The sequence below is a fragment of the Megascapheus bottae genome, chromosome 28 (genome assembly GCF_031878675.1).
Source record: "Megascapheus bottae isolate mThoBot1 chromosome 28, mThoBot2.hap1, whole genome shotgun sequence".
NCBI lineage: Eukaryota > Metazoa > Chordata > Mammalia > Rodentia > Geomyidae > Megascapheus > Megascapheus bottae.
The window spans coordinates 9,505,752-9,521,107 of record NC_143536.1 but is presented as its reverse complement, the minus strand read 5'-3'; the positions used below and the strand labels follow the sequence as shown (position 1 = coordinate 9,521,107).

At 51.5% G+C, this 15,356-nt stretch overlaps 1 protein-coding gene across 2 annotated transcripts in view; it reads right to left on the bottom strand.

The window, feature by feature from the left end:
* Positions 1 to 397: 397 nt before the first annotated feature.
* The window catches only part of Ssh1 (slingshot protein phosphatase 1), a 51,998-nt gene continuing 37,039 nt past the window's right edge, over positions 398 to 15,356 (bottom strand). For both annotated transcript variants that reach the window (XM_090320328.1, XM_090320329.1), the window contains 5 exons: positions 14,354 to 14,400; positions 12,016 to 12,162; positions 10,040 to 10,240; positions 7,156 to 7,705; positions 398 to 4,007 (listed from right to left, as the gene is read on the bottom strand). In XM_090320328.1, coding sequence (XP_090176454.1) covers positions 2,769 to 4,007; positions 7,156 to 7,705; positions 10,040 to 10,240; positions 12,016 to 12,162; positions 14,354 to 14,400 — 2,184 coding nt within the window. In that variant the 3' untranslated portion in view covers positions 398 to 2,768. The remainder of the gene's footprint in view (positions 4,008 to 7,155; positions 7,706 to 10,039; positions 10,241 to 12,015; positions 12,163 to 14,353; positions 14,401 to 15,356) is intronic.

Below are 15,356 nucleotides of genomic sequence, written 5' to 3'. Positions count from 1 at the left end.
TTTGTGAGTGGAACGCTTTGAAATACCAGCTGGCCATGTTTAGAGGCAAACGGGTATGAGTCTCTGAGAAAAATCTTCACCCCTTTCTCTAGGCCAGAATGGTATAAACCATGTGAGGATGGGCCTGGAGCCCTGGTCTGTTTGGACACTGGTTGGTATGTGTATCAGCTGTGTATCTAGAAGAGAAACTGGTAAATTGCCAGAGCCAAAGAGCCTCGTGGGTGTGGAACCCTCTCGCCCCCATTCTTTCATGGGAAAAGGAAAATTATGGCTTTCAAAAGTAAAGTTTTCAAAAATACACCACTCTCCTACACAGACTTGATTAAAACACCAACGTAAGCCTATCATCACCAGATTTAAGGGATTATTTTGACACAAAAATTGATCTACTATGTGAAATTGAATTTGGCAAAACATATTGAACTTGCTTTTTTTTTTTTTTTTTTAAATATGCTTTTCTTGGCTGAGGGAAAGGGGAGGAAAACCCATAGGGTTTCAGAATAAGAGGATAATCACCTGTTAAAGTGATTACAATGAATGCTAATAAGAAAACAAATCTTTATAAAATAAACTTTCATTCCCACTCCCTCCCTCGCCCCCCTCAAAAAACACACCAGGAAGAAAAAGTTCCTGATGACAGGGAATTGGCCTGGCCGAAACTCTTCCGACTAGCTGAACACAGACCTGGCTCCACGCTTGCAGATCCAGCCCGGTGCTCTTCCAGGCAGTTACTTTGGGGCTCCATTGTGACAAGGAAAGGTGGCGGCCCATTCCTCTATGGCCAGATTGTGGGCTGCAGCCCACAGGTCCCAGGAGAACCCAGGAGGTTACTGGTGTTACTTAGCTGATACAGTGGACATTGGATGGCGCCGGGCAGAAGCTTGTGTAGCTCCAGATACATGATAGACACAGACCAGGTGGACAGACAATTCCACCCTCAACAAGGGGCTAAGAGAGGGTGAGCTGGAAAGGCCTGGGGCAGGAGGGGGCCATGGTTTGGCCTGAGGCAGAAAAGGCCTTCCAATGACACAAGCAGCCCAGTGTCATCAAATAAACCCAGCAAAGGCCCAACAGTAAATATCTAAGGCTTTGTAGGACACATGACCATTTTAACTTTTCTTAAGAAAAAAAAAAAAGCTTCTTTGTTTTTGAGCAGGATGTAGCCCAGGCTAGCATGGAATTTGTAGTCCTCCTGCCTCTGCCTGCCGAGTGCTGGAATTACAAGCATAAACTACCAATTTCCACTTATTTTTATAATTCCTTAAAAATGTAAAACCAGGCAGGCACTGGTGGCTCAAGCCTGGAATCCTAGCTACTTAGCAGGCTGAATTCTGAGGATCATGTTTCAAAGCCAGCCTGGGCAAGAAAGTCCATGAGATTCTTATCTCTAATTAACTTGAGCTGTGGCTCAAGTGCTAGAGTGCTACCATTAGCACAAAAGCTCAGGAACAATGCCCACACCCTTGGTTCAAGCCCCATCATACACAGACACTCAGACAGATAGACAGACACATACACATACACAAAGTCAAACCATTCTTAGGGCTGTACACATAGTTTGATGAACCCTGAATCAGGCACTTCTGCCTTTCGATTAGACTGCTTATCTGTGTTCAAAATATTTTAGCATTTTGTCTTGCTGACAGATGAGCCCTTTCACTTGAAAACAGCCGCTGGGGCTGCCTGCTGCACTAAGCCCATCTGATTTGTAAAGGTGCTGGGCTGAGCAGAGGCTCAGGCTCCAGCCCCCTCCATTCATCATGCTGCTGGGGAGAGCTGGGGGAACAGGAAGGAGTATTCTCTGGCAGGAAAGGACAACTGTAAACATCTGTGAAGCTTTTAAACGGCCTCAGCCCCCCAAATGAGTAGATAGATCCTAACAAGGTCAAGGACCAGGCATCCTATCCTAGCAGGATGCTCTGCATCCCAGACCTGCTGGATGCTTGAGTGCATCGGAACCTAATTGCAGCGGTGTCCCAATTTAGTAATAGATGCAGCCCAGCAATGCTTTGGGGTCCTTTCCCACCCGACTGGAGGCAATGTATGTGACACCATTGCTACCAACAACGGAGAGCATGGCCTGCATTTCTCCCACCTGACCTGGGTGCTTGCTATCTGAATGTCCACGACTCAACCATGGCCACGGAACCAGGACAAAGGCCTCTGACCCCACAGCTGACTGCCGCTCAGCATGGAATGAGCTCGGCACTGCTGTCTGGATGTCTTTCTCTGATAGTTTTATCTAGCAAGTACTTGGTGCAGACCAGTGAAATCTGCATCACTATGGGGTGCCAATGATGAGGAATTAAAAAAAACACCCCCCAAATCCTTCCTCTCTTGGAAAAATCCTTTGTGACACAGCATTATTACTCCTGGGAACGAGTCTTGGTCATGATCCTATTTTTAAAACAAAAAGCACATCGAGAACAGAGGTAGGACTTATTACCATCCAAGGGTTTTCCCACGGGCTGACCGAGCACAAAGCGATCACCTGGGATGTGAGCACACATCTGCACACGTGAAAACACGACTCCCCTCAAAGCCAGGAATGTGGGGGTCAGAGTCCCAGGTTTCTGGCTACACCCAGTCTCTCTTCTTGTGCTGAATGTTATTTTCATTTCTTTTCTTTTTTATGGCAAGGGGTGGAGGGTGGGGAGGACTGGATGACTCCCGTTGTCTGAAACAAATCAAGGTGTAGGAGGTGGCTCGGAATCCACGATGTGATGAAGGGAAGGAATAATTCTAAGTCAGTGGGCGCAAAAGGCAGGTCAGGTTTTGCTTATCTGCGAGGGGCTGATTTTCAAGTGTTCTGCGGCAGATTTCCCTGATGGTTTAGAGGCTGCGGCTGGGTTCCTTGGGCTGGCCTGGGGTTCCTGGAGGAAGGAAGACTCGCTCCACTTGGCGTCCTGGGAGTCAGCGATGGTGGACACATCAGCTTCGCTGGACAGGTCTTCTGTGGAGAAGTTGAGGCTTCCGAGCTTGGCAAGAGAATGGGAGCGTTTGAGCGGGGACGAGACGGTCAGGCCGGCCAGCCGCAGCCTTGTCTCGATCTCCTGCGTCCGCTGTTTCACCAGCCCGGGCTTCCCGCGCACGCTGTGGATGCTGTCACTGCTCGAGCTCCGGGTCAGGTTGGAGCTCATGGAGGAGGAGGTAGGGGTGTAGCAGATGGTTTTCAGGAAGTCTTTTGAGAAGTTACTGGTGTGGTCCAGGCGGGAGAGGAACGGAGGGGGACTCTTGAGAGAGGCTCCTTCGGAGGGTGGTGGAGCAGCCTCTGGTTTATCGCTGCCGGGCAGAGCAAGGGGCCCTGGCTCCCGTCCAGCAGGCAGCTCCTGGCCCTCGGGGATGCTGGCCTCCAGCCTGCTGGAGGCGCTGTCCCCGCGGGCTGCGGCGGCGGCCTCCGCAGGCTGGCTCTTCAGCTTCTCCAGCTGTTTGGTGTGCTTGCGGACCAGGCCCGCCTTCTGCAGTTGAACGATGGACTCCTGGTGCTGGGTCAGGTAGCTGTTGCTTGTGGGTCTCTCAGACTCGCTGGTGAACAGGAGCCTCAGGTCCTTTGCTGCTCGTGGATCTCTCCTGGGGGATGTCTCTTCCTTTACTACCTCCATGCCCGGAGGGCTCTTCTCACAGTGAACATTCTTCAACAGGAGGGACTTGGGTAGGACTTTGGGAGTCTCTCTAGAAGGTTCTGGAAGGCCAGCTGACAGCTCTGGGCCAGCCCCAGAGGTGCCACCATTCCGCCTCTTGGAGACTGCTGGTGGTAGGAAGGGGGGAGTGTCAGCTGGGCCAGGAGCTGGCTTGTCCAGGGTTTGAGACCTGTTGGATGCGTGGGCCACAGGGGAAGATGTGACGTGGGGCAGGAAAGCCGGCTGGGTACAGATGGCGGGTGCGCTGGTGTCCTCATGTGGCTCCCGGAAGGCCTCAGGAGCCCGGCCAGCTGCGGGGTACATGCAGTCCGCACAGGGTTTGTAGGAAGGCTTCACTTTGTTAAGGATCCCAAACACAGCATCGTGCTGCAAAGGGACAGGACACTGTGAGCCGGGGCACACTGAGCCAGGGCCCAAAGGGTAGGGTGGATGGCAGCCGCAGGCTCGGGAGGCTGCCCGGGCACGGGAGGCACAATTTCCCTTGTGGGTAGCTCAGGAGTCCCCAGACCCCTCGGAACCCATTTGGTCACAAGGCTGGAGAGGATTTAGAGATGTCAAAACTGACCCAAAGCCCAAGGACCGGGTGAAGCTCAGCCATGGCCTGTGCCTTGCAGGTCCTAGCTTTTCACCCTGCTGCAGCTGCAAGGGTGAGCCGTTCCAGGTTGTGATCTCACCTGGCAAGCAGGTAGCCACCCTGCAGCTAGTGCTTCTGGAAAAAGGAAGCAATGAGCATTCTCACAATGAAAGCATTCTGCCCCCACTGGCAGAGAGAATCTGCACGTGCATGCGTGCGTGCGTGTAGGTAGAATCCTCCCCGTGGGGAGGAACCCAGGGAGACTCTGGAAGCATGGTCATCACCACAGGTGGCTGAGCGCTCTCCCTGACCTGCATGGAGAGCTGACAGGCCCAGATGGTGGCCAGGCGGAGGTGGGTTTTACGCCAGTGAAAAGCTTGTTTCTATCACTGCCTTGTGATTCCTGGGGGTCTGAATGGACGGAACATGTGTCTTGTCCTGCTGCTGACCCCATAATGGGCCAACAGAAGTGGGCTGAGATTGAGAAGAAAAAGACACTGGCAGCAGGAGCCGACTCTGTGCTATGGGGCAATGAGATGCTGGAGCTGGGTTAAGGGTTTCCAGGTCAAGAACTGCAGGGGCTTCTCATGAGGCCTCAGCCCCACCCCACGAGTGGTGCCAGGGACCTTGCTCCCACCACCACTGCCGGCCAGTACAGCAGACCCAAGTTCCCCAACATCACAAGACAAGGTGGCCCGACACTGGAGAAGCCCAAAGAATACTGTGCGCCACCACAGCCATGGATCAGGCATGGGGAGTATGGTGGTAGGGGGTAGGGTCTTTAGAGGGACCGTCTGTCAGGAATCCTGGGACCATCTCTCTTTCTCCCCCTCTCCCTTCTCTCTTTCCCTCCCCCCTCTTTTCCTCCGTCCCCACCCTCACGGATTACAGACAAGAGCCACCAGCATCTGGCCTGAACTAGCTTTCTTGACCTGTAAGTTTGCCTCAAACTTTAAGCAATGTTAATATCTTCTAAAACCTGGGTTGAGATGAGCACAGTGGGGGTTTGCATGCACCTTACAGAGCTCAGGGGGGCACAGGCAGGAGAGAATGCCTTCATTTATTCAGGGAGTACTTGTTCCATGCCAGGATCTGCGCTGGGTGTGGTTGTGAACAAGACACAGCTCTGGGGCTCCCGGTGTGGAGGGACCTAGGATCTGTATTAAGTGCTAGGGAGGGCGGGATGAGCCGAGTCCCCCACTGGAAGGCTTCAGAGTACAATGAGTGCCACAGCAGAGACCTCTTGGACAAGATGGGACTAACCAGGCCATGGGGCAGGGGCAGCCTTGAAAAAGGTCCATACACAGGACTGTAGGACAGAGGGGTCAGCTACATGAGAAGTAATTCCTTGTCCATCATGGCAGAATCCTAGCTGGCAGTCTCATGCTGCCAGCGATTTGTCACCTCCCTGTCCCGCCAAGTTCTCTCCGCTCAGCAGGCTCCGCACGGCAGTCTTTCTAGCCTCACTCCTGGCAAGCTAGTCACTGCCACGGCTGATCGGTCAGCACTCCTCGTGCCAGCTGCATGGTGTCATCTTTGTCACATCCTCACGTGTTTGCCCTCTGGCTACCTCATCCAACTGTGCGTGGCCAGGGTGATCTGATGTGGAGCAGAGCCCTGTGCCATCCTGACACCATGGTGACTAATGGGACTGGGACACGCTAACAGGCACTCATCTCTAGGTCCTCTTCTTCCACAGCTGCCAGAACCCAATGGATACTGGTGGGTGAAGGAGCCTGAGTCCTGCTCAAGCCCCTCCCCTGGGCACCATTCAGTGGCTTGCTCAGGCCACTTGCGAACAGCCAGGGCACCACTTCTGGATAAAGCAGTTCTACATGACATCTTCAGGGGTATCTGAAGTGGGGGAATCCTGTCTGCCACACACTGGATGGCCTTGAGTGTGTACAGGAGCAAACTGGCTTCGTGCTGGGCTTGTGTTAGACAAGCTGGCCTTTCACCCCAGTGTCTTCACCCACCTGCCTGTGGCAGGGCAGGGGATCCGGGGATATGAAGCTAGCTCCTGGCCCCATGCCCTGGGAAGCCAGGGCAGAGGCAGTACCAGAGACTATTCTCCACCCTCGAGAGAGTCAGCCCCAGGCTTACCTTTTACACCCTGCTCAAAGCCAGCCCCAGCCCCAGCCCCTGCCATCCTGAGACAAAGATGATTTTCTGAGGTCCAGACTCAGCCTTGCTACACATCACTCACCCCAACCAACAGCTCCAAGGGACAGATGGGTCTGGGCACTGGAAGACCAGATATTTAAGGGAGGAGGAACTGGTGCCACTTTCCCAAAGGCTGGCATGGCACTGTAACCACACACTGGAGCACTGAGGAATGAAATGGCCCCTCTGGGATTTAACCAGGCCAATTAATGGGAAGCAGGGAGGGGCAGGTCAGCCATGAATGGATGAGGAGTCAACCTGGTGATGAGTTAGAGCCTTTGGATTTTCTACATAAAAAGAAATGAAGCCAGGCGCTGGTGGTTCAACCGGTAACTCTAGCTACTCAGGAGGCTGAGAAGTGCGGATCACAGTTGGAAGTCAGCCAAGCAGGAAAGACTGTGAAACTCGTATCTCCAGTTAACCACCAAAAAGCAAGGAATGGAGCCATGGCTCACTAGCCTTAAGCACAAAAGCTCAGGGACAGGGCCTAGGACCTGAGTTTAAGACTGGCAGGGAAAAAAAGAAGGAAGGAGAGAGACAGGAGAGAAAGCAAGGAAGGATGTTAGAAGGGAAATGAGTTGGAAATTTTACCTAAGATACAAATACAGCGTCTGAGGGTAGATGGCTCGTGACTGCCGTCCACTATAGAGAAGAAGGCACCTTCCTAGCTGGCCAGTTTTAGCCCCCTCTGAAGTAAACTCTTAGATGACAGCAGAGCTGTAGGAAGGTAGTGGGGTTGCCCTGCAGGGTGCACTGCTCCCCCACGCTCCGGCCTACCTCAAAGTCATCAGGACAGCTCCTCTTGCTATTGTTGTTGTTTAGGTTTTCCCGGTTGAGCGGGCTCCTCTCAGGCGGGGCAGCAGGCCGCCCCCACCTCCCCGGCCTGGAGCTCTCCTCCCGGTCCATGTCCTCCATCTGTTGCAAGGAGCTGTGGGCTTCAGGGCCCCCGAACTCCAGTCTCTTCTTCACATCCTTGTCACAGAGGCCAGCGCCTTCCTGGGGCTGTGACGCCTGCTTGGCTACCTCCGCTGGCTGGGCCGCCTCATCCAACACCACACCCCTCTCAAGATCTTCCAGGTGGACCAAGCTGCCTGCGCCATTGTGGGGGTCTGAGAGTCTCCGGAACGAGTAGGGGAGAGAGGGCCCTCCTGAGGCTCGGCCTCCTGGGAGCCCGGGATGGGTGGCATCATGTGAGCAGAGCAGCTGGGTGCCCGGGGCATCATCCAGGCTCTCGGGCAAGAAGTCACTGGGTTCCGTCGGGTCTTCCACGGGTGGCTGAAGGCTGCTGTCTGTCTGCTGGCGCCACAGCTTGTTGTGTCGCTGTTTGCTGTGGGGAGAAGGGGAAGAGGAAGGTGAGCCAGAGGAGAGCACCCCAGGGCCCTGGCGAGGGTGCTGGGCTCCCAAGAAGGACGTGGAGGGGGGAGAAAGAGTATTAGAACCCTAAATCATCAAGGCTCCCACAAGACGCTCTGCATGGCTTTTCCCACGTGGAGGGGCTCCTGACTCCTCACCCATGCCCTGGGGTTTGACTCCAGCTAACCGCGCACGCTTGGTACCCACGGATGCCCCTTGCTCAGTGTGTTTGTTTGCTCTCCTAATTCGGCTGTAGTGAAATCCACATACTAGTATAACTATAGAAACACAATGTGCACAAACACATTTGGGAAGAGCTGAGGACAACTGCTATTTGTTGAGGCCGGAGATGATGGATCAGTTTTAAATGCCGTACTTAATATATATTATTTAGGTTCTGTTTTGTTTTCTAAGGCTGAACATGGAATCCCGGGGCCTTGTGTGTGCTAGGCTAGGGCTCTACTATTGAACTACGCAAGAAAAGAAGGGACCGAGAGACAACAGACATCTAGTGAAATAAAGTCCCTTTACAGGCCTCACAGGCAAAGCGTCGGCATGGTGTGGGAAGGAGAAGGTAAGTAACCACAGCGCAGGGCACACCCTGACCACTGGGTACTGTGCTTTGAGAGCTGCATCGCAAGGCCGGTGCGCTATGTAGTCCTGAACCTGGCCTGTAGACCCTGATGTAGTGGCGGTGAAAGCAGTGAATGACCAGCTGAGCCGCCTTCCTCCTCCGCAGCCCTGCCTGGGGACCTGTCCAGCCGCTCTCTGACTAACAGTGCAGGAGTCCAGTGTTGCCCGAGCGGTTCTCTGGACTCTGTTCAACTCTGCCAGAGCACGCCTGCTTTCCCAAACTTGGCCAAGAAGCTCATGGACTTCGCCTCTGGCTTCTTTCCAACATTAGGCAGAAAGAATCCCGGAAGGCCGCTGCTCACACAGACCGGCGGACGGAAGGGAACAGGGAGGGAGAGAGAGAGTGGACAGCCTGCGTATCTGTCTGTGATCACTGGGCACCCTATCACACCAAGGAGGCAAAGTAGCCTCAGGGCCCCCTCACCAAGCTCCCTCTGCTACCAAGGCGTCCACAGACTGGGCTGTGTATCTCCTTCCTGCTGCCCACTGGCTGTGAGGGAGACAGCACCAGCCCTTCCTCTCCCCTTAGAAAGGCAGAGCCTGGAGCAGAAAGACTCTTTTGTGGATAAAATCACAGATTTTAGCACCTACATTTATCGAGGACTTAAGACGGTTGTTGTAGTTGGTTGCGAGGCTTAAATTCCTGGCCTGAGTGCTGTCCCTGAGCTCTGCCTCCATTTCCATATTTTTTTGGTGGTTAATAGAAGATAAGAGTGGTTAAATACATGTAACATAAAACTTGCCATCTTGGTCACTTCTGGTGCAGAGCTCCGTAGTATACGTTTATAATGTGCACCCATCACCATCATCTGCTTCCATAGCAGCTTCCATCTTGCAAAACTAAGGCTCTTTTTCCCCTAAACCCTGGCCATACAGCCCTACCTTCGGTCTCTTTGAGTCTGACTACTCAAGCCTGGTCTGATTCTATGCCTTTATTGCCACAGGTTCTCCCACTTAGCATAATATCCTAAAGCTCATTCATAGTATAACAAGACATATTTCCTGTCTCCTTTTTGTTGACATGTAGTCTCACTATGTGGACCAGAGTGGCCTTGAGTTCCTGGACTCAAGTGGTCCTGCCACCTCTCATGGAGCTGAGACTACATGTATGCACCACCTAGCCTGATTGTAATTCTCTTCCTTTTTAAGGCAGGGAAAGGCCCACTGTGTGTGCAACTCACATTATTTACCCATCCGCCCATCAGTGGCCACCTTTGGGCTGCTTTCAAGGGCTGCTACTATGGGTAATAAACCCGAGTGCTGGTCTTGACTCTCCTGGTACACGGCCATGCAGCAGCTCAAGTTTGGGTTCTGGAGTGCCTGCAGGGCTGGCATTCAGGCTAGAGGGGTGGGGTGTGGAGACTGCAGCATATCCCTGGTGGCAACCGACGGCAGGAAGTCAGGAAATGGAGGGGTCCATACCACAGCACACACCGGCAAGCTGCCTCAAGGAGTTAAGCTCCTTCCTTCAAGCTTTCAGTATGTGTCAACAAACTCAAACAGATTCTCCCCCTGGAAACTACGAATCAAAGCCCAAATAATAAATGTTTTCTTAAACCAGCTCTCTCCCTGCCCCCGACTTTTAGCTTCAGAAGCCATTGCCAACCTGAGGGATGATGATCACAGCCTGGCTGGCTGGGCTCTGCCTGCCTGCCTCCCCCAAGCCAGCACCCACCTAGCGTCCAAGATGCCTTCATACTCAGACAGCTGCCTCATAAAGCCAGCGTTGGGCCGGGTGACGCTCCGCTTCTGCTTCACATAGTTATACGCTTTCTCTAGGGGCCAGCCGAATTCCTTCATGGCGTAGGCGATAACCGTGGATGCAGATCGGCTGACGCCCATTTTGCAATGGACCAGACACTTGGAATGGTTCCTCCTGCAGCGAGGGGTAGGGTGGAGGGGAGCAGGGGTTAGAAGTGTTCATCACTCAGGCTCTACCACCTGAGGTTTCTAAACTCTCAAGTCACTCCACAGCCCAAACCCGCCCAAGTCCTGCCATTTCTGGAGCACATTCCATGGGCTGGCAAAGGAAGGGACACTGCTGAGAGGTGGATCAGCACATAATGGAGAGCATGAGAAACTTGCCTTGGCCAAGCCTGGCTCTGCACTTGGCAGCTGAACTCAAGTGCATAGTCCTTAGGGACAAACTGGGAGCCAGTCCAGCCCCTGGGACAGGTGAATCTACCCACAAACCTTCGTGGGGAGCCAGGAGCTGCTTGAGGGGCATCAGCAAAGGCTGCCCTCCACTGCAGCCTGAGCTGTAGTGCTGGCTGAGCTGCTGAGGAAACGAGGTCAGCAAAGGTGGGCTCCAGCCACAGAGGATGGGGACATGTAGCCCAGACTCAGGGAGGAAGGTGGAGCTAATTTCTATTTGCAGCAAGGTGGTGCTGGGCCCAGGCATGGCTGCTGTAGATGATACAGCCAGTGTGGGACAATGTCTAAGGCCTGCTCCTGTCAAGAGGGAATGCATAAGCTGGGAGCTGGTGGCTCATGCCTAAAATCCTAGCTATCAGGAGGCTGAGATCTGAGGATCCAGTTTCAAAGCCAGCCCAGGCAGGAAAGCCCAGGAGATTCTTATTTCCAACAAACCACCAGAAAACCAGAAGTGAGCTGTGGCTCAAAGTGGTAGAGTGCTAGCCTTTGGCAAAGAGCTCAGGGACAGCACACAGGTGCTGAGTTTAAGCCCCCCAACTACAAAAAAAAAAAAAAAAAAAAAAAAAAGCAAGGAAGAAAGAGAAAGAAAAGAAAAAGAAGGAATGTTGGGAAGAACTGCATCTGTGAGTTTGGATTTTTACAAGAGGGAGACCCAACCTCCCTGTACCCCAGGACTACAATTCCTTCTCAAAGCTGTGCTTTTGTTTTTGCCAGTCCTGGGGCTTGAACTCAGGGCTCGGGCACTGACCTTGAGCTTTCTCAAGGCTAGCACTGTGCCACTTGAGCCACAGTACCACTTCTGGCTTTTCCTGTATATATGGTACTGGGTCTTCATGCATGCTAGGCAAGCACTCTACCACTAGGCCGCACTCCCAGCCCCTCAAAGCTGTGTTTTGTCTGCTACAGTCTCTATCTAGGGAGCCCTGAGATTTGGTGACGGCACACCTGCATCTCTGAGTTGGAGAAGAGGAAGCTGTTTCTCTTCCAGTAACTCAGGGTTAACTATGTCACCACTCTGAACCTCAGTGAGACTAGACAGTAAATCACTCAGCTCAGGAGCAGTGGGTCTATCTCATTCTTGGCACACAGGAGCACTGAACTAACCTGAGGAGAAGCAGCAGTCTGTATTCTGGGGAGCACTCCCCAAGAGATCTAAGCGAGTACTTCCCTAACCTCCAGGCCCCTCAAACCCAGAGAGAGCCCCCAGTGGTCCCTGGCACAGAGCCTAGGGCTCTGTGGGCTCTGAATCAGTATTGCTCATGACACCTCTCTTGCCATCAAGGCAGCTGGGAGAGAAGCCCATGAGGACCCTCCCGCCACTGGAAAAGACCCCACTTCTCCTCTGGTACCTCGGGTCTTGGCACTAAAACCAAAGGTCAGCAGATGGTGAAGCTTCTTCCATCCAGCCAGCTCTCGAGCCCTGGACTGTCCTGCACCTCTGCCCACCAGGCCTCTGGTGGCCAGTCTCTTCTCAAGCCCTGTTAGCTGCCCACTTACTTGGCTTTGTTTATGAAATGGTACGCCTCGTTCCAGTGGGCAAGTAGGTCTGTGGTCTCCTCATCATACACTCGGATGTTGTGGTATGCAAATAAGCCAGGGAAAAAATTGTCTATTTCTCTAGTGACATTTAAAATGTAGTCAACCCTGCAATGGAAACAAAGCAAAAATAAATTGGAGACTCAGAATAAGGAGTTATGAAAAAAAAAAAGTAACAAAACATTGACAGAGAAGAACACTTTAAATATACAAATAAAGGTTGATTCTGTTTTTACTGAACAGTAATTTTTAGTATTTTGCTTATAGATGATAAAAATATATTTACACATTCTCCCTCTTACCCCTCCCTCTCCCCACCCCGCCTCTTCAAAGACCTTTTATTTTATTTTTGCCAGTCCTGGGCTTGAGCTCAGGGCCTGAGCACTGTTCTTGGACTTTCTCAAGGTTAGAGCTCTACCACTTGAGCCTCAGCACCACTTCCAGCTTTTTTCTATGTATGTGGTACCGAGGAATTGAACCCAGGTCTTCGTGCATGCTAGGCAAGCACTTTAACCACTAGGCCAAACTCCCGGCCCCAAAAACCTTTTAATAAAGAAACCTCATCCAGTCACTGGTGGCTCATGATTGTAATCCTACTCAGTTAAGATTGAGATCTGAGGACTGAAGTTCAAAACCAGTCCAGGCAGGAATGTCTGTGCAACTCTCATCTCCAATTAACCACCAAAAAGGCCAGAGCTGGAGCTGTGTCTCAAGTGGTAGAGTATTAACCTTTAAAAAGTTCAGGGTCAGAGTCCAGGCCCTGAGTTCAAGCCCCAGAACCATCACATTAAAAAAGAAAGAAAGAAAAAAGGAAAAATAGAAAATTCAGTCTGAAGCACTGTTAACCAGTAATAGCCCTGGAAAGCTACTGTTAAAGTATGTTAATTAAATACATTACGGAAGTTTCAAAACTTACAACTATGATCTGTAATTTCAGCTATGGCAAAGGCAGAAATGAAACTATATCTTTAAAATATAAAAGACTATTACAGGAGTATCGGGCGTGGTGGCTCACACCTGTCGTCCTCGCTACTCAGGAGGATGAGATCTGAGGCTTGAAGTTCAAAGCCAGCCCACCAGCTAAAGACCCTGCAGATTCGTACCTCCAATTAACCACTAGAAAACTGGAAGTGGCTCTGGGGCTCAAAGGAGTAGGGCGGTAGTCTTGAGCTGAAGAGCTCAGGGACAACTACAGGCCCTGGGGTAGGGCGGTAGCTTTGAGCTGAAGAACTTAGTTCCCAGACCCAGAGTCGAAGTCCCTCAACTGACAAAAAAAAAAAAAAAGGCTGGGACCAACGTATGGAGGCTCATGCTTATAATCCCATCTGTGCAAGAGGCTGAAATCCAGATGGATCTCAATTCAAGGCCAACGAGGACAAAAAGTTAATGAGACTCATCTCAAGAAAAGAGCTGGGCGTGGTGGATCCCACCTGTCACCTCAGCCGTGTACTTTAGTTTCTGCAAGACCACCAAAATGATTTTCCAAGTTGGAAAATATCCCCCATAGGTTTCATAAACAAATACTTAAGATGTATCAAACAATATCTTTAGAAGTCACCTGGTCCCAAAAAGATGGAAGCACAGAGTGTCTCCCCACATCTGAGTGCCACTCGGTTGAGCACACATCTTAATCAGTAGTTTTAAACATATATTTTAAGATTTGTTTAGTCTTGGTTTTCAAATGTAGCAATTCAAGAAGGCCATCACATCAGACCACAAAATGGTGATTTTGCAGCTCTGTTTTGTTTTTGTTTTTAAAAAACACAAGTCCAGACATCTGTTCCTGACAGTCTCAGTTAAACATTTTCCCTCCCACTGCCAGGCTCTGCTGAGACAAGCATGTTCCCACATAACACACAGCCCTCAGTTCAAGACTCCACCCAGGCCTCAAAGTAGAACCCCAGACAGAGGCAGGAGTGATGGAGCTGTCAGAGCTGTGGACTGGTCACACAGCCCACAGACATGCGGTGCACACTCGGAATGGCAGCCACTCTGCATGGAGGTGGCAGTGTCAAGGAGCTCGGAGCCTGAGAAGGTCCAAACAGCCCTATGTGTCATTTGAGTATGATTTAGGAGGCTTCTCCATCACTTAAGGCACCCGGAGAATTTAAAACCCATCCATCACTGAAGGATCACTGATGGGTTTCGGTTGTGTTATGCAAAAGCTCCTCCTGCCACCTCTGAGAGCAGGGCCAGGCAGTCAGCAGTGGGCAGCCCATGGTCTTGGGCCCCACAGCCAAGGCTGAGTGGAGGCCTCCTGAGCTGCTGGAAGGAGAGGAAGACAAGGGAGCAGACTCACCCTGAGCCCTGCAGCTCCTCCAGATTGGATGCATTCCATTCAGAGCCCTGGGGGACAGATCACACAAACCCCGTGAGTGTTACACGTCAGCCTCAGAGCTGCCATGGATGCACAAGTTGCCCTAACCCTGCAGCCTTGGCCTTGGAGGCCAGAGAGAACTGGCAAGGGCTGAAATCCAAGCAGGGTCCTGAGGTCCAACAGCATGACTGTGCGCGTGCGTGTGTGTGTGTGTGTGTGTGTGCGTGCGTGCGTGCGTGCGTGTGTGTGTGTGTGTGTGTGTGCGCGTGCGCATGCGCATGTGTGAAGTCTTCACTGGCCTTTTAGCTTTGGGGACTCCAGCTCTTTGCTTCAGCCATCAGAGGTTATGGCTTGTGCCTCCCTTATCCCAGACACCTTGAGAATAGGTCTGCCTTTCCTGGGAATTATTCTAGCACTATTATAAATGTTCCTACCCTCTGACCCAGTAATTCCACTTTACAAAAAACGCTATCCTGAGGAAATGACCAGAATTCACAGAGATTTAAGAGCAAAGATATTTACGGCTATTCATAATAAAACAATGGAAATAACCAAAGGTCCCACAGGAAGAAACCAATAAAATAAATGACGAGAAATGCCTATGATGGAGCCATTAAGATAAAACAGACTTTTGGAGACACCATGTAGGGAAAAATAAAAATAAAACAAAAAAGAACATGCATCAACCAACATTATCATTGCCTCCTTTTCTTTCTTCGTTAAGACGCTACATAGGGCTCTGCGGCCAAATCAAGAAGGCTCTCATTCATTTCAACAAACAAACACAATTCAGGAAAATAAACCCACCAAGATGTTACCAGGGATGGTCTGAGTGTGGGAGGCTCGGGAGTGCCTTTTTCTTTCTTTCCAGATGGATTCTTATTCCCAACTGTCAATACCACACTAGTTTAATACTTAAAAACCAACTCTTCCATTCCCGACCACTCAGGGCACACGGAAAGGAAACCAGCAAGTAGGAAGGGTC